Genomic DNA, 19,616 nt, shown 5'->3' with positions numbered 1-19,616 from the left:
GGGACACCATGTTTTTAGTTTCTCTCTCTTTGTACTAAAACACAGATTCCCGGTCGGAATATTATCGCTTTTTTACGAGAAAAATGGCATAAAAATTGATTTTAAACAGTGGTTGACATGCTTCGAAGTCCGGTAATGTATTATTTAGAATTTTTTTGTCACGAAAAGCGTCGGGCGCGTAACCCTTATTTACCCTTTCGGATAGTGTCTTGAACGCACGAACAAAACGCCGCTATTTGGATATAACTATGGATTATTTGGGACCAAACCAACATTTGTTATTGAAGTAGAAGTCCTGGGAGTGCATTCTGACGAAGAACAGCAAAGATAATAACATTTCTCTTATAGTAAATCTGACTTTGGTGAGGGCTAAACTTGGTGGGTGTGTAAATAGCTAGCTCTGTGATGCCGGGCTATCTACTTACAAAATTGCAAAATGTGCTTTCACCGAAAAGCTATTTTAAAATCGGACATAGCGAGTGCATAAAGTTGTTCTGTATCTATAATTCTTAAAATAAGTGTTATGTTTTTTGTGAACGTTTATCGTGAGTAATTTAGTAAATTCACCGGAAGTTTGCGGGGGGTATGCTAGTTCTGAACGTCACATGCTAATGTAAAAAGCTGGTTTTTGATATAAATATGAACTTGATTGAACAAAACATGCATGTATTGCATAACATAATGTCCTAGAAGTGTCATCTGATGAAGATCATCAAAGGTTAGTGCTGCATTTAGCTGTGGTTTGGGTTTATGTGACATTATATACTAGCTTGAAAAATGGGTGTCTGATTATTTCTGGCTGGGCACTCTGCTGACATAATCTAATGTTTTGCTTTCGCTGTAAAGCCTTTTTGAAATCGGACAGTGTGGTTAGATTAACGAGAGTCTTGTCTTTAAAATGGTGTAAAATAGTCATATGTTTGAGAAATTGAAGTAATAGCATTTCTAAGGTATTTGAATAACGCGCCACAGGATTCCAGTACTTTTATGCAGTATTTACCGTGAATGTGGTCTCCGTGAAACTGGGAACATTGCCTTTAAAACGTGCATTGTGGACAACGTGATCGAATTGAATCCATGCCTTAATGTCTTCAGGTTCACTGTTGTGACAGTTTAGAACCAAAGTAGAAAGTGGCTTGTATGTTGTGTTAGCTGGCACAACCCTCTTCAAGTTGTATAAAACAAAATCAATACACTTTTGCCAATACACTTTGGAATTCAATTATTGCTTCAATGCCTCATCATGTAACAGGCCGCTTTTACTCCCCCTTTCAATTTTTTTCTCCCTTTCCTGGCAAAATCATCGCACTTCTCTCTACTAATAACGAACAGGATGTTATCAATCAATTACCAACCAATATGAAGGAGCAGTGCAGTGAGTGTTGTCCCCATGCCTTATGAGTCACTTCATTAACCAGATAATTACTGTGGTACAACACATTCTCCTGTGTTGGAGCCCTACAGGCTTCAGTCTGCCAACACACACTACAGTGTGAGCGTGAGTAGGGAGAGCGGGAGAGGCTCATTTCAGCTAGTTTGTCTCAATATTGTCATTTTTCTTGGCAACGTTCAGTGTTGATTTCTTAGGAAGTTTCTGTGGATTTGGAGTGATGTCTCGTTTATTAGCAACTTGATGGCTTTTTACAGTGGTGCAATGGTGACAGGTGTGTGTGTGTGTGTGTGCGTGTGCGTGTGTGTGTGTGTGTGTGTGTGTGTGTGTGTGTGTGTGTGTGTGTGTGTGTGTGGTGTGTGGGCGAGTGACAGGAGTGACAAGAGCTGCTTATTTCGCCCCCAATATAATTGAAAAGCATTATTCACAAAAACATTATCCTTCAGCTTCTCTGCCTCATGCATTTCAGTGACAGCATGGCTCTGTTGCGTTATTGAATAATAACTTTGAACTATTTTGCTCTGTTCTCACAATAGAAGTGGAAAAAACTGGAATAATCATAATTGTTCACAGAGTCTGGGACTGCCGGTGATTTACTTGTTTTCCAAGGCGTTTATTGAGTGCATTTTTAGTACAATAGTTCTCAGAAAGTTACAGTTTACAAACTTGGACACATACTCCTCACAGTATACAAGTGGTAGCTATACAGATAGAGACACACAGGAAATCAAACACACACACAAACACATTTGGTTCCTTCGTCTTGTGTGTACCGTAAAGTGAGGTCATCTTCCCTGTCGTGCTGTCTTCATCCTTATTGGCTGTCCTGAGCAATGATGGGTCTGTTGTGTGTGTGTGTGTGTGTGTGTGTGTGTGTGTGTGTGTGTGTGTGTGTGTGTGTGTGTGTGTGTGTGTGTGTGTGTGTGTGTGTGTGTGTGTGTGTGTGTGTGTCCCCATCATCTGAAATACAAGAACACAGAGATAGAGGAATTAGCTGCTTGTGTTCATCTTTAAATGAAACAAATCAACACTTTCCAAAACATGGATTAGCCTTGACATGTCTGCAACAGCAATCATCAGAAAGAATGGACACACTCAGGCCCACTTTTCAGACAGAGACGGGACAAATCAAAACAGATGGCATTGTAAAATCTTATACCAAAGTATAAACTGGGTGGTTCGAGCCCTGAATGCTGATTGGCTGAAAGCCATGGTATATCAAACCATGGTATAACTTGTGTATGACAAAACATTGATTTTATTGCTCTAATTAAGTTGGTAACCAGTTTATAATAGCAATAAGGCACCTCGGGCAATAAGGCCCGGGGGTGTGGTATATTGCCAATATATGACGGCTAAGGGCTGTATCCAGGCACTCCGCGTTGTGTCGTGCGAAGAACAGCCCTTAGCCGTGGTATATTGTCCATATACCACACCCCCTGGGCCATATTACTTAAGTGATCCACACAACAGTCCTTTTACATTTATGAATAGATATGAAGTAAATCAGGCAACTTTTTTGTAAGAGGAGTGGATAGGACAATGACAGCAAATTCTGAAATGGCTTTTATAGAGAGAGCACTGATTGCTTTTTCATGTCACAATATTGAAGTGGAATGCTATTAGAGTCAGCATTTTACTAAGACAAACATTAGCAAATGGAAAAAATAGAAAAATGGAAAAATTATAGACTGCACTGTCATCTCATTCACACAGGCATGTTGCATGGCAAATACTTGATACGTGGTTGAATGGAAGCGTAGATAATTGATTGAAATGAGATCCTTGCATTAAGTAAATATACATAATTAATCAGAAGAATGAATGGTTATGTGTAGCGTACTCCGGGCTTGTGTGAATGATGTTGAAAGGAATTTGAACTGCTAGGTGTCAACCTAACGAGCTTAACGTATAGATTGTCACACAGGGTTTATTCAAACAACTCAGGTGGTCTTAGGTCTATATTATAGGCTGCACTACAACAATTATATATATATACAGGATATATTATATATCCAATATACCTTGCTTTAAAGAATAGTGTTACTGTTTTATAGTCTGCCAACTTCCTCTCTTCTCTCATTCCCTCTCGTTTTCCCTCACAGACACACACTGTCAGGTCCTGACCCACTCTCTCTTCATCAAGAACTGTGGTGGAGAAGCTGTGAGGGAGCCAATAGTGTGTTGTGTGTGTGTTTGTGTGTGTGCCTGTGTGTGTGTGCATCTATGTCTGTATCAGTCTGTGTGCGTGTGTGCATGTGTTCACGTGTATGCCTGGACCCAGCTCCATCCGTCTCTTTCCCTGCGGCTGATCAGACCCCTGCCAGACTTTGAGGCCCCAGCAGGTGGCCTGGTCCCATGTCTGCCTTGTGCACTGGAGCAGTGATCCAGATAGAGGTCATTTCTCAGTCCTAGCTCAAGCCAGTCAGGCCTGGTGATGCCCAGACCTAAACCCATACCCAGACCTGGACAGGTTCGTTACACCCCGGATAAATGAGCTGGAGCCTGGCCAAGACGAGGATCAAGTGAGGGGTGGAGAGATGAGACAGAGGGGAGAAGGAAAGGGTAAAGGGCTTGAGGATACTTAATAACCTGCTAATGGGCTGCCATCGATTTCTAATTTCAGATGACACGGTGGGTACCTCAGTCTTAGTCATGGATCCCCACTCCTCCTAAAAGAATAGCCCAACGCTGTCCGAGGCTGGTTAGTGGTAACAGCAGGTTAGGATATCTGTGTTTGGGGAAGCAGTAGTTTGTCATTACAAAACACCTGAGGATGCGGTTACAATGGATCGATGCAATAAGTTACAACGATGTTAAGGGATTTTGTGTTACAACTTTATACACGGGCCTAATCTGTAGATAATCAACTGCCTTTCCCCTCTGCTGTCACTGAAATCAACAGGGTTCTCAGACAAATGCACTGTAATTATTATGGCTATATGTGATTCATAAGTTATAATTCACCGCTACTGATTATAGCTGTATCTTTAACAGCGGTGAGTAGTTAATTTTACATTGAATTCCTGCTTTAATGAAGTGGATATTCCTGTGGATCAGCGTCTTCATATGGCTCCTTTATTTGATTGGTAATAAAACAAGTATTCACTTTTGCCGAGTCAGGTCAGGGTGTGGGGTGGGTATTCTATGTTTTGTATTTCTTTGTTTTGAGCTGAGTATGGTTCCTAATCAGAGGCAGCTGTCTATCATTGTCTCTGATTAGGAATCATACTTAGGCAGCCTTTTCCCACCTGTGTTTGTGGGTAGTTGTTTTCTGTTTTGTGTTTCTGTACCTGACAGAACTGTGCACTTTCATTTCCCTTTGTTATTTTTGTTTGAGTGTTTGTTTGATTAAAATAAATAATCATGAACACGTGCCACGCTGCATCTTGGTCACCTCTCTACGACGATCGTTACAGTCGCATTCATCAGAGCAGTTCAACCTATCATGAACCAGCAGGTTCCTACACCTTGCTGTCAGACATAGTTGAGATCCAGTGTGATTGGTTTAAGACCATCTTTGAGACTACACTACACCAATCACACTGCAATCACAGCCTGCTAGCATAGACAAGAGCTGGCCTAGTAGTACAATCAACCCTATGTAACCGTAAGACCTCTCACGTCAGCTTCGCCTCCTAGATGACCATCTTAAACATACTCAAAAGAATACTCTCTCTCAAACGCCATCAAAAAACATTCATGTCATCAGTAGCCTCCATCTTAAGAATAGACCTCTCCCACCAATTACAATAGACTGTGTTCCACATACAGACATTGGTGCAAATCCTAACAACCAGTGAAAATTTGACTTAAGTGGATTTTTTCACCCCATTATGGACATATAAATAAATAGTGGCCAAAGTATGTGGAACGTAACTTACCTATACTTACAATGAACTTTGATTTCAGTGTACTATATTAATAGCTATAAAGCTAGCCACTTAAGGTAACAGGTGTGTGGTGGACTAATGTATGAGCAGAACTCCTTGGAGGCGCTACATCCTCTCCTCCTAACACCGAGGCTATCCATATGGTGACACTGTAGTGGTCTGGATAGATAAGTCAGTGGCTCAGCTCTAGCTGGCCATGGGGGACTGACTGTAGTGTGTGTGTGTGTGTATGTGGAGTGCCTCTGTAAGCTGTTTAAGTCTGTGTGTTCATCAGGACGGCATCAGGCATCTGTTGGCAAAGCCAGGCCCAGATGTTCGTTCTCTCTCTCTCTCTTACACACACACACGCCACACACACACACACACACACACACACACACACACACACACACACACACACACACACACACACACACACACACACACACACACACACACACACACACACACACACACACACACACACACACCTCTCCAATCTGAGATGTCTTGATTAGCTTATCGGCTATTCATAAAATGGCCGAATATGAAGTAAATGATGCCATTCTTCAGCCAGAATGCCTAGAGAATGTCTAGGAAAATCAAGGCGATGTTTTAAATGGCAATGATATGTAGTTATAATGAAATCCTGAACTTGACCCCAGCAACTCCATGATCGTCTTTCAGTTTATTTATTTCATTACCGTTACTGTTTCCCAATAAACCACATTTGTGAGGATGTATGATATTCATTGCCAATACAGTTACTATGAGGATCGATAGGAGATACATACCATAGACATTTGGCCAGATGAGATGAGACACTCTCCACTCTCCTTCCCATTCTGGACGGTTCCAATCCCTTCAACACAAACAACAAACGAAGAAATAAAGAAGAAACAACATAATCTGTACAAGTAAGTGCTCATCAGCAAGATACGGCATGGATACACTCCCATTTAACATGGGCTCTCCAGAGAATGGACGTTTTGGTCACGTTTTTTTTATCCCTACAGTTGTTTTATACACATCTATAGAAACAGTAATTTGTACATGGTCCTTTGTACATTTATTTCCAGGTCAAAGTTCATTCAGGATTGTGACCCCTCAGCATTGTATGTGTCTATCTCCATTACAATTCAGTGCACAAAAACGTCATCTTTGCCAAAAATGCAAGCAGAGAGAGTTTTGTACATACATATTCATACACATCACCTTCAATATGAAGATTTATTCTGAAGATATATTCATATTTAGTTAGAGATATACATATTTTTATATATTCTCAGAATCTGGGCGAGGCCGTTTCACTAGTCCTTTGGCAAGGCCATCAGCCCAGACATCGACAGGTAGTGTTAAGGTGAAAAAATGGAAGAGAGGTCTGAGTTCCCTGCTTTTATGGTTAAAAACAAAACAAGATATCAACAAATGTCTCAAAAGCTCTCCTTTCCCGCCGGTTCAACTGTTGACCTTGATGAGATCTCCAAGATGTCAAAAGTTTTGAATGAAGAAAAAATACAAGGTGATAAATGGTCAAACCAAATCAACCATACACCACAGTATGCCTCTGTATCATTTTCTGTATGTGTGTATATTGATAATGTATAGTGAATTTGAATTGCTTTCTTCCTACGCGCATTTCATTCCGCTGCCCCTAGCCAGGCCAAGCATCCTTACTAGTCTTTGAAGAAGGCCTGGGTTCAAATGACATATCAGAGACCTTCTGATGACATGAACTTCCTCTTCAAAATGGCTTCTACTTGGTCCTCCTCTCCAGTCTACCATCATCCAGTAAAGATATACATCTGATAGTCCCAGACTCCATCCCCGTGTCAGCCTGTGGTGGTCTGGGGTTAGATTACAGCACAATACGATCATATTCTATATACCATGGGCTCCAGATGTGAAATTACACAGGCCTACACACTGATGATAATCCATGGATGATAGTATAGTCCATGGCCACAGATTAAGATGTGACAAAAGTATTTGAACCCATGGAACTCCAGACAATGGATAGTTCAGACTAGGATGATTATTTGTCCACTCCAGACTCCAGGACTGTAGAACTCGCAGATTAAGATTAGAAAAAACATTCTCTGAACCCACTGAACTCTGGATCATAACTCATTATAACTCAGATTAGTGGAAGGTGATAGTTAGTATTGGTCTGGACCCTGGTCTACTGCTATTATGATGTTCCATTAGATGAGGATGATAGTCTCGACCCTGGCGCGTCCCGACGAGTTGGGGGTCATTCGGTGAGGGGTGTAGTCCTTCCTGCTGTAGTCCCTGCCTGCCTGAATGCTGCCCGACCCATGGCACGGCGCCCCCTCCAGTCATGCCATGGTGGTGGGCGACTGGCACTGGCTCATCTGGACCCGCATGGAGGCAACGTTACTCAGGATCTTCTTCTGGTGGCCCGCCAGGGTCACACCTATCCTGAGGAGGTCTCTGGAAAGAGGGAGAGGGGGAGAGTGGAAGGGGGTGGGGAGAGAGAAAGAGAGAGAGAGAAAGAGAGAGTGAGAGAGAGAGAGAGAGAGAGGAAGCGAAAGCAAGACAGGACATATGTCAATACTAAGATGTGTATTAAGTACTGTATCTGCAATGCCTCAACTGTGTGTACTGAAGAAGCAAGTACATAAACAGACATTCATTTGGTGTCTAATACATTTACACAGATAACCAAAGCCCGAGGTCATGTCAGGACTGTTAGCCACTGGCTGTGAAGAAGAAAACAACAAACCCAATGTGTCTTCCTCTCAGTGATCTGGCCTTGGCTCTCTTTGATGATTAAAATCATGATACTACATTTCAGAAACAACATTATGAAGCCAGAAAGATGTACAAAACATCAAATGCACAGATAGCGGTGTTTCTTAGGGCCAATATTTGGACAGGATTATCATCGATTTTAGATGAAATGTGCGTGTGTACATGAATGCTTGCTCACTAGTGTTCATGTGTGTTTCTGTGTGTGTGTGTTTCTGTGCGTGTGTGTGTGTGCATGCGTGTGTGAGCCTGTTACAAAACACAATTACAAAATTCCTGTATTTTGTAATGTATTTAATTAAAATGTGTATTTTGTGTCTGAAAATACAAAAATCCATTTGCAAAAAGCCGGCCCGAACAGCAACAACATTCTCAGTAACAGTTACAGAGATATTTTACTTGCTACGACTGTGATATGTTGTTGTTTATCTACCTTAACTGAGCAAGTCACTCTGGATGTGAAAATGAACATACCAAAATGAACTGCAAAGCACGCTGAGTATTATTATTTGCCTTGTTTCGGGGCGGAGCTCATGCGAATAATACTTAGGATGCTTTGCAATTTACATTTTTTACATATCCATTCATATTTAGTTAATTTAGCAGACACATTTACCACACCATAGTGCCATCAGACTTCTGATACCAAAAAATGGTATGTAAAATGATTTTGTATTTTGAAAATACAAATTACAGCTCTCAAAAGTATCTTGCTACAAAATACATCAGAGCATAGTTTAGCCCAGTGTAATACCAATTACAAAATACTCAGAAGTAATTGAAATACATATTTCAAATACATGTAACAGAAATAATGCCCATCTCTGCATGTGTGTGACTCACTCAGAGGTCATCTGTGCTACCAGTTGCAGGGAGGTGAAGCCAGAGTTGAGAAAGTTGTCTCTGTACTGGGTCATCTTGATGGCTCCCAGCCACTCTCCCACTGAACTAAAGGTGTTGAAGTCTGGGATAGAACGGTCCAACAGGGGCTGGGAAGGCCTGAAGGAGAAGAGGAGAGAGGGAGAGGACGAGAGAGAAAGAGGATAGAGTGAGAGGAGGAGAGAGGGAGATGAGGAGTAAGTAAGGTAAGTAAGGGAGAGAGAGGGAGAGAGAAAGAGAGAAAGAGAGAAAGAAAGAAAGAAAGAAAGAAAGAAAGAAAGAAAGAAAGAAAGAAAGAAAGAAAGAAAGAAAGAAAGAAAGAAAGAAAGAAAGAAAGAAAGAAAGAAAGAAAGAAAGAAAGAAAGAAAGGAGAGAGATGCTTTGATGGTGCAGAGTGGAGGTATAGGCTTTCATGTTTAAGGAAGTCTGTGTATGTGTATGTGTATGTGGGGGGGGGGTAGCCTATATATATTTTTTCTACTCACACTGCAGGGATGCTGGCCACTTGTTTGAGACTGGCTGGGTTGCGGATCATCTTGTCCAGGGTGTTGACGATGTCAGTGAAACGTGGCCGGGCGTTGCGGTCCTTCTGCCAGCAGTCCAGCATGAGTTGGTGCAGGGCCGAGGGGCAGTCCATGGGAGGGGGCAGCCGGTAGTCCTGCTCTATGGCATTGATCACCTGGGGACAGAGAGGGGGGCAGAGGGTATTGTGGAGAAGGCATAAGGTAGTCAGTAAGTGTCATGTTAGACAGGACTATTGTGGAGAAGGCAGAAGGTAGTCAGTAAGGGTCATGTTAGACAGGACTATTGTGGAGAAGGCAGAAGGTAGTCAGTAAGGGTCATGTTAGACAGGACTATTGTGGAGAAGGCATAAGGTAGTCAGTAAGGGTCATGTTAGACAGGACTATTGTGGAGAAGGCAGAAGGTAGTCAGTAAGGGTCATGTTAGACAGGACTATTGTGGAGAAGGCATAAGGTAGTCAGTGGAAGGTAGTCATTTGAGGTTCATGCTGTTTAAATCCAATGATATCTTGATGTAATACTCCTGTTATCATTTTTGATATGTTCCTGTTGTCTTTTTTGTAAAAAACTAAATGGAATTTGTATACAGTACATTGATACCTGTATATGTTTTATATGTAATAAAACATATTTGAATCCAGAAGTTCATGCTAGACAGGAGTCTAAATAGGGCTGCTCAGAGTGACAAGGTAGGTGGACCATTGCCAGACAGTGCCATAGAGAAGGCCAATTAGGAAGACATCCGAGGGTAGTCACTAGACTCCAGTTCATGATTACAGGAGATCAATAATGTGCAGTAAATCAGAGAATTGTAGGAAAAGCTGAGAATTATAGAAGCCTTTCTGCTTCCCTTTCACTTTCCCTCTTCCTCTAGACCCCTTTGCTAAATCACTGTAACACCAGGCCCTAGTTTCTCTGTTTCATTGAGTGGTTAGTGAGCAATTCACTTAGCGTCAATCTCTCTCTCTCCTTCTATCTTTCTGCTTCTCTCTCTCTCCCCCTCTCTCTCACCGATTAATCTACAGACAGCACTCAGGCTGAGGTGCCCTTCCTACTTGACACTAGCGAATCACACGTCGGTATAAAAGGATGGAGAGGACCTATACTCTGACTCTGTGGGAAAGTGTCTTGGGAAAGGGCTGAGTGCATTTAATTAATGTGGTGAAATGCAGGTACTTGACACTAGTTCCGTAGAAACTGCAAAGGCTATGAAGGCCTGATGGTAGATAAGTAGTGCTGTACTGTAGCTATGCTGCACATGGCCTTATACAAAGACAAAAAGGGTTTTCGATAGAAAGACAAATGCTCGCTTCCTCTCTAAATCGTAGCATGTTCATATGGTATGCCGTATGATGAATTGTTACCCCTTAAAGGTTGAATCAGGGAAAAGTCAGGAAAAGTTGACACCGATAGAGATTCTAGCGTGTGAAAATGAATCATCATCAGAAATGGGACGACGCTCTATAGGTGCCCATGCTACCACTGAGAGCACTGCAATTCAGCAGAATCTTGACAAATGTCTCTATAGGTGCCCATGCTACCACTGAGAGCACTGCAATTCAGCAGAATCTTGACAAATGTCTCTATAGGTGCCCATGCTACCACTGAGAGCACTGCAATTCAGCAGAATCTTGACAAATGTCTCTATAGGTGCCCATGCTACCACTGAGAGCACTGCAATTCAGCAGAATCTTGACAAATGTCTCTATAGGTGCCCATGCTACCACTGAGAGCACTGCAATTCAGCAGAATCTTGACAAATGTCTCTATAGGTGCCCATGCTACCACTGAGAGCACTGCAATTCAGCAGAATCTTGACAAATGTCTCTATAGGTGCCCATGCTACCACTGAGAGCACTGCAATTCAGCAGAATCTTGACAAATGTCTCTATAGGTGCCCATGCTACCACTGAGAGCACTGCAATTCAGCAGAATCTTGACAAATGTCTCTATAGGTGCCCATGCTACCACTGAGAGCACTGCAATTCAGCAGAATCTTGACAAATGTCTCTATAGGTGCCCATGCTACCACTGAGAGCACTGCAATTCAGCAGAATCTTGACAAATGTCTCTATAGGTGCCCATGCTACCACTGAGAGCACTGCAATTCAGCAGAATCTTGACAAATGTCTCTATAGGTGCCCATGCTACCACTGAGAGCACTGCAATTCAGCAGAATCTTGACAAATGTCTCTATAGGTGCCCATGCTACCACTGAGAGCACTGCAATTCAGCAGAATCTTGACAAATGTCTCTATAGGTGCCCATGCTACCACTGAGAGCACTGCAATTCAGCAGAATCTTGACAAATGTCTCTATAGGTGCCCATGCTACCACTGAGAGCACTGCAATTCAGCAGAATCTTGACAAATGTCTCTATAGGTGCCCATGCTACCACTGAGAGCACTGCAATTCAGCAGAATCTTGACAAATGTCTCTATAGGTGCCCATGCTACCACTGAGAGCACTGCAATTCAGCAGAATCTTGACAAATGTCTCTATAGGTGCCCATGCTACCACTGAGAGCACTGCAATTCAGCAGAATCTTGACAAATGTCTCTATAGGTGCCCATGCTACCACTGAGAGCACTGCAATTCAGCAGAATCTTGACAAATGTCTCTATAGGTGCCCATGCTACCACTGAGAGCACTGCAATTCAGCAGAATCTTGACAAATGTCTCTATAGGTGCCCATGCTACCACTGAGAGCACTGCAATTCAGCAGAATCTTGACAAATGTCTCTATAGGTGCCCATGCTACCACTGAGAGCACTGCAATTCAGCAGAATCTTGACAAATGTCTCTATAGGTGCCCATGCTACCACTGAGAGCACTGCAATTCAGCAGAATCTTGACAAATGTCTCTATAGGTGCCCATGCTACCACTGAGAGCACTGCAATTCAGCAGAATCTTGACAAATGTCTCTATAGGTGCCCATGCTACCACTGAGAGCACTGCAATTCAGCAGAATCTTGACAAATGTCTCTATAGGTGCCCATGCTACCACTGAGAGCACTGCAATTCAGCAGAATCTTGACAAATGTCTCTATAGGTGCCCATGCTACCACTGAGAGCACTGCAATTCAGCAGAATCTTGACAAATGTCTCTATAGGTGCCCATGCTACCACTGAGAGCACTGCAATTCAGCAGAATCTTGACAAATGTCTCTATAGGTGCCCATGCTACCACTGAGAGCACTGCAATTCAGCAGAATCTTGACAAATGTCTCTATAGGTGCCCATGCTACCACTGAGAGCACTGCAATTCAGCAGAATCTTGACAAATGTCTCTATAGGTGCCCATGCTACCACTGAGAGCACTGCAATTCAGCAGAATCTTGACAAATGTCTCTATAGGTGCCCATGCTACCACTGAGAGCACTGCAATTCAGCAGAATCTTGACAAATGTCTCTATAGGTGCCCATGCTACCACTGAGAGCACTGCAATTCAGCAGAATCTTGACAAATGTCTCTATAGGTGCCCATGCTACCACTGAGAGCACTGCAATTCAGCAGAATCTTGACAAATGTCTCTATAGGTGCCCATGCTACCACTGAGAGCACTGCAATTCAGCAGAATCTTGACAAATGTCTCTATAGGTGCCCATGCTACCACTGAGAGCACTGCAATTCAGCAGAATCTTGACAAATGTCTCTATAGGTGCCCATGCTACCACTGAGAGCACTGCAATTCAGCAGAATCTTGACAAATGTCTCTATAGGTGCCCATGCTACCACTGAGAGCACTGCAATTCAGCAGAATCTTGACAAATGTCTCTATAGGTGCCCATGCTACCACTGAGAGCACTGCAATTCAGCAGAATCTTGACAAATGTCTCTATAGGTGCCCATGCTACCACTGAGAGCACTGCAATTCAGCAGAATCTTGACAAATGTCTCTATAGGTGCCCATGCTACCACTGAGAGCACTGCAATTCAGCAGAATCTTGACAAATGTCTCTATAGGTGCCCATGCTACCACTGAGAGCACTGCAATTCAGCAGAATCTTGACAAATGTCTCTATAGGTGCCCATGCTACCACTGAGAGCACTGCAATTCAGCAGAATCTTGACAAATGTCTCTATAGGTGCCCATGCTACCACTGAGAGCACTGCAATTCAGCAGAATCTTGACAAATGTCTCTATAGGTGCCCATGCTACCACTGAGAGCACTGCAATTCAGCAGAATCTTGACAAATGTCTCTATAGGTGCCCATGCTACCACTGAGAGCACTGCAATTCAGCAGAATCTTGACAAATGTCTCTATAGGTGCCCATGCTACCACTGAGAGCACTGCAATTCAGCAGAATCTTGACAAATGTCTCTATAGGTGCCCATGCTACCACTGAGAGCACTGCAATTCAGCAGAATCTTGACAAATGTCTCTATAGGTGCCCATGCTACCACTGAGAGCACTGCAATTCAGCAGAATCTTGACAAATGTCTCTATAGGTGCCCATGCTACCACTGAGAGCACTGCAATTCAGCAGAATCTTGACAAATGTCTCTATAGGTGCCCATGCTACCACTGAGAGCACTGCAATTCAGCAGAATCTTGACAAATGTCTCTATAGGTGCCCATGCTACCACTGAGAGCACTGCAATTCAGCAGAATCTTGACAAATGTCTCTATAGGTGCCCATGCTACCACTGAGAGCACTGCAATTCAGCAGAATCTTGACAAATGTCTCTATAGGTGCCCATGCTACCACTGAGAGCACTGCAATTCAGCAGAATCTTGACAAATGTCTCTATAGGTGCCCATGCTACCACTGAGAGCACTGCAATTCAGCAGAATCTTGACAAATGTCTCTATAGGTGCCCATGCTACCACTGAGAGCACTGCAATTCAGCAGAATCTTGACAAATGTCTCTATAGGTGCCCATGCTACCACTGAGAGCACTGCAATTCAGCAGAATCTTGACAAATGTCTCTATAGGTGCCCATGCTACCACTGAGAGCACTGCAATTCAGCAGAATCTTGACAAATGTCTCTATAGGTGCCCATGCTACCACTGAGAGCACTGCAATTCAGCAGAATCTTGACAAATGTCTCTATAGGTGCCCATGCTACCACTGAGAGCACTGCAATTCAGCAGAATCTTGACAAATGTCTCTATAGGTGCCCATGCTACCACTGAGAGCACTGCAATTCAGCAGAATCTTGACAAATGTCTCTATAGGTGCCCATGCTACCACTGAGAGCACTGCAATTCAGCAGAATCTTGACAAATGTCTCTATAGGTGCCCATGCTACCACTGAGAGCACTGCAATTCAGCAGAATCTTGACAAATGTCTCTATAGGTGCCCATGCTACCACTGAGAGCACTGCAATTCAGCAGAATCTTGACAAATGTCTCTATAGGTGCCCATGCTACCACTGAGAGCACTGCAATTCAGCAGAATCTTGACAAATGTCTCTATAGGTGCCCATGCTACCACTGAGAGCACTGCAATTCAGCAGAATCTTGACAAATGTCTCTATAGGTGCCCATGCTACCACTGAGAGCACTGCAATTCAGCAGAATCTTGACAAATGTCTCTATAGGTGCCCATGCTACCACTGAGAGCACTGCAATTCAGCAGAATCTTGACAAATGTCTCTATAGGTGCCCATGCTACCACTGAGAGCACTGCAATTCAGCAGAATCTTGACAAATGTCTCTATAGGTGCCCATGCTACCACTGAGAGCACTGCAATTCAGCAGAATCTTGACAAATGTCTCTATAGGTGCCCATGCTACCACTGAGAGCACTGCAATTCAGCAGAATCTTGACAAATGTCTCTATAGGTGCCCATGCTACCACTGAGAGCACTGCAATTCAGCAGAATCTTGACAAATGTCTCTATAGGTGCCCATGCTACCACTGAGAGCACTGCAATTCAGCAGAATCTTGACAAATGTCTCTATAGGTGCCCATGCTACCACTGAGAGCACTGCAATTCAGCAGAATCTTGACAAATGTCTCTATAGGTGCCCATGCTACCACTGAGAGCACTGCAATTCAGCAGAATCTTGACAAATGTCTCTATAGGTGCCCATGCTACCACTGAGAGCACTGCAATTCAGCAGAATCTTGACAAATGTCTCTATAGGTGCCCATGCTACCACTGAGAGCACTGCAATTCAGCAGAATCTTGACAAATGTCTCTATAGGTGCCCATGCTACCACTGAGAGCACTGCAATTCAGCAGAATCTTGACAAATGTCTCTATAGGTGCCCATGCTACCACTGAGAGCACTGCAATTCAGCAGAATCTTGACAAATGTCTCTATAGGTGCCCATGCTACCACTGAGAGCACTGCAATTCAGCAGAATCTTGACAAATGTCTCTATAGGTGCCCATGCTACCACTGAGAGCACTGCAATTCAGCAGAATCTTGACAAATGTCTCTATAGGTGCCCATGCTACCACTGAGAGCACTGCAATTCAGCAGAATCTTGACAAATGTCTCTATAGGTGCCCATGCTACCACTGAGAGCACTGCAATTCAGCAGAATCTTGACAAATGTCTCTATAGGTGCCCATGCTACCACTGAGAGCACTGCAATTCAGCAGAATCTTGACAAATGGTGCATAAGGGGAAGTGTATGTGAGTGCATTTACATGCATGTGCAGGCGAGTGTGTGTGTGTGTGTGTGTGTGTGTGTGTGTGTGTGTGTGCATTTATCATAGGTGTGTAAGTGGGCATGTGTATGTACACATAGACTTGTGTATTTGTGTTTGTCAGTGCATCATGTGTGCATTAGCCTGTGTGTCTGTGTGTGTTTTGTGTGTGCGAGTTGGCATGTGTGTTATTAGTGTAGCACAGATGTGTGTGTGTTCTGCCTGAAGAGAACAGCAGGCCATGCTGTGAGCAGTGCCAGGCCTCCTCCCTGTGTGTGTGTCCCACCAGTCGCTGCCGGCATGCTGCTGGCCCAGAGAGGGAACATCTGCTGGCTTGGCCAGGCCTGGTGCACCAGGCTCCAGAGAGACCCGTTGGCCGGATGGGGATATGGAGCTCATTGGTGTGTGTGTGTGTTGGGGGTTTTGTGAGTGTGAGCATGTGTGATAGATCTCATTGTGTGAGATTTGGGGGACGTAGCAAAAAGAAGGACAGAGGAGATAACGTGCTTGTGTGAAATTCTGCCTTTGTGAGAATCTGCTCATTGTCAAGGACATTTCCAGTGGGAATTCTCTTGTCTAGCTGAGTTATGTCTGAGAAGGTTCCATTTTATGACACAACATAAACAAATAGAAGGGTCATCTGAATGCTCATTCACTGCCTCTGCTTTGGGGTCTTAGCCCGGTTACTGTAAAATCACTTTTGTGACTACTGCTTATGTAAAGAGGGCATCATAAATTAATTTGATTGATTGGAATTTTGAATTATATGAATATTTCTATACGCCTTAGAACAACATTTAAAAGTTCAACATGACAATACTACTCACATCCTGATTAGACATGTCCCAGTAGGGTCTCTCTCCGAATGACATCACCTCCCACATGACAATGCCATAGCTCCACACGTCACTGGCTGAGGTGAACTTCCTGTAGGCGATGGCCTCTGGAGCCGTCCACCTCACCGGGATCTTACCCCCCTGAGAGGGAGAGGGAGAGAGAGAGGGGAGGAATAGAGGGGAAGGGAGGGCGAGAGAGAGGGGGGGAGGGAGAGGGGGGGGGGGGAGGGAGGGAGGGGGGAGAGAGAGAGGGAGGGCAGAGAAAGAGAGGGGAGAGAGTGAGCGGAAGAGGGAGAGAGAACGACATGATTAGTCCAATTAAAACCCTTCGAACCAAAAGACAACTACAATCTCTCTATCCCTCCACTCCTCCTTCCCTCCATCCGCTATCGATCCAGCAGCAGGGAACCTCTGTTCCTCCTCACACATCGAACCACAGCACATCTCTCCCGGTGCCCATGAGTTTGAATAAGAGGGGTTTGGTCGGGGTTTGAGCGTGCCTGTCGAGCGTGCCTGTCGAGCGTGTCTGTTTGTAATTGGCCTACCTGGGCCTGCAGCGAGCCATGCATGGTACTGATTGAAATTGACGGGTGGCTTGTTTAAGATTTCCTCTACACACACCTGTTTGTAGGCCCCTTGGCAGTTTCCATTGTATCCGGCCAGGCCAGCTTAATAATGCCAATTAGTTCAACCTGTGCATGTGTAGATAAGCTGGGCTTGAAAGGAGAGACGGGAGAGCGAGACAAGGCCCACCCTGCCCTCCTGGCTTTCTCCCTCAGTCCCACCGGGACTCTGACCAGGAGATGTATTGTGTGTGTGTGTGTGTGTGCGTGCGTGTGTGTGTGTGTGTGTGTGTACATGCGCGTGTGTGTAGGTGTGTGTGTGTGTGTGCGTGTGTGCATGCATGTGCAAGAGTGTGTGTCTGTGTGCAATTATGTGTGTGCTCGTGTGTGTGTGTGTGTGTGTGTGTGTGTGTGTGTGTGTGTGTGTGTGTGTGTGTGTGTAGAGGTCCAGAGGACTCAGACTGAGCTCGTTAAGGCCCAGCTCAGAGCATTTGACCTCTGTGAGCTCCTAACCCCGAACATGATGTTAACCTCTGACCTCAGTGGAGGCAAGAGCAGGGAGGTAGGAGGAGGGTGTGTGAGTGAGTGTGAGAGAGAGAGAGAGAGAGAGAGAGGAGAGAGAGAGAGAGAGAGAAAGAGGTTGGTGGGAGTGTTCATATGGAAGTGTGTTTTTGTAATTCGTTGAGAAAAAGAAGACTGATGGATATCTATGTAAGCTCTGATGACCGTTGTGCTTTTCTCAGATCCCAGGGTTCTTCTTCCAGTAACTAAAGCCTCTCATCTGATTCCAGGCACCAGAAGGCTCTATCTTTTACCTCCGTTCTGTCAAAAGGCTATAGAGAAACACATGAATACAAGATCAACTGCACCAATGAAAAGAAACCCAGCTCCTCCATCTAATCTCTAACTTTGTTAGACCCATGCTTCAAAGCGACTATTTCGACTTGGACACACGCCAGTTGAAAAGAACAGTAAGAAATATAAATACACTGTCTCTTCCAAGTTCCTCTATCTGAGCTCTGACCTCAAAGTCTTGTATTAGAGCCTCTCCATATCAATCACATTACAATCAAATGTATTTATAAAGCCCTTTTTAGATAAGCAGCTGTCACAAAGTGCTTCACAGTAACCTAAAAGTCTGAAGAGCAAGCAATGCAGAAGCACGATGGCTAGGAAGACCTTCTTATCCCCCCCCCCCCCCCCCCACGTCGCCATGCACCGCACCTCGCAGACAGGCTAAGCTAATAACATTTTCACGGCTGCCGCGTTCGTGAGGCAACTATGCAGATAATTACCGCTGTGGGCGAGCTAGTTGCTAGCGCCCGGGCCCTGCCAAAACAACACTTTAATAACACAAAGTGCTGCTGAACAGAACAGACCGGGCAGGAAAACAGACAGAGGAAGAAGACAAATATATAATAAAAAGCAGCATTGGATTTGTATTTATTAACTTAGGAGGAGAAAATACTGTGAATACCCCAGGGAGGGAGAGAGGAAGAGAGGGAAAGCGTGAGAGAAAGAAAGAAAGAGAGAAAGAGAGAGAGAGCATGCGTGTGTCTGAGACAGCCAATACCATTTCACTCACAAGGCAGACAGTACAAGCCAGTGAGAAAGGAACATGCTGTTCTATGTGGTGGCCTTGAGTCTTAGAGAGCAAACACAGAGACATGCCTTCATGTAAAACAACCGCTCTAAGCTAAGACATGGAGCATTGCAAGGATTCTCACTTCAAACAGTTCCCTCCAGATCAACTTCAAACACCAGCAGTGGGTCACCACGCTGATGTCAACAAGATGATCTGACACAAAGTGAGTAGTACTGACTAGCTGTGACAGGTTGTAACTGGTCGTGACCGGTTGTGACAGATAAAGTGACAGGTGTAGTGGCACATCTGGGGTAGACCTGCAGGGAGTGGACAGAGTGCTGTCAGGGTTAAGGAGGATCATGGGAGATGGCGGATGGTGTGGCGATTTCTGACAGACAGGTCTGAGGAAATGAACATGTGTTCAGGTGCAGAGTGTGTGCGTTTTGAGGAGCTCCCTAGGAAACATGAGAAAATAAAAAAGAAATGGATGCCTGATCAAAACATTGTTGTGATAAATCCCGTAGGAGCATGAGCAGCAGTGTGCAGCCTTTTCCTTTCATTCTCCATGAGTTCACCTACAAC

At 44.1% G+C, this 19,616-nt stretch overlaps 1 protein-coding gene across 2 annotated transcripts in view; it reads right to left on the bottom strand.

Annotated features, from left to right (window-relative positions):
* Positions 1–1,982: 1,982 nt before the first annotated feature.
* Positions 1,983–19,616, bottom strand: part of LOC106599529 (ephrin type-B receptor 1) — a 341,747-nt gene continuing 324,113 nt past the window's right edge. For both annotated transcript variants that reach the window (XM_014190808.3, XM_014190811.3), the window contains exons 13-17: positions 16,878–17,027; positions 9,399–9,592; positions 8,878–9,033; positions 6,057–7,716; positions 1,983–2,350 (exon numbers count right to left, since the gene is read on the bottom strand). In XM_014190808.3, coding sequence (XP_014046283.1) covers positions 7,602–7,716; positions 8,878–9,033; positions 9,399–9,592; positions 16,878–17,027 — 615 coding nt within the window. In that variant the 3' untranslated portion in view covers positions 1,983–2,350; positions 6,057–7,601. The remainder of the gene's footprint in view (positions 2,351–6,056; positions 7,717–8,877; positions 9,034–9,398; positions 9,593–16,877; positions 17,028–19,616) is intronic.

This window comes from Salmo salar, chromosome 03 (genome assembly GCF_965601325.2).
Source record: "Salmo salar chromosome 03, fSalSal1, whole genome shotgun sequence".
NCBI lineage: Eukaryota > Metazoa > Chordata > Actinopteri > Salmoniformes > Salmonidae > Salmo > Salmo salar.
The sequence above is the reverse complement of the archived record's forward strand: the minus strand, read 5'-3'. Positions and strand labels throughout refer to the sequence as shown.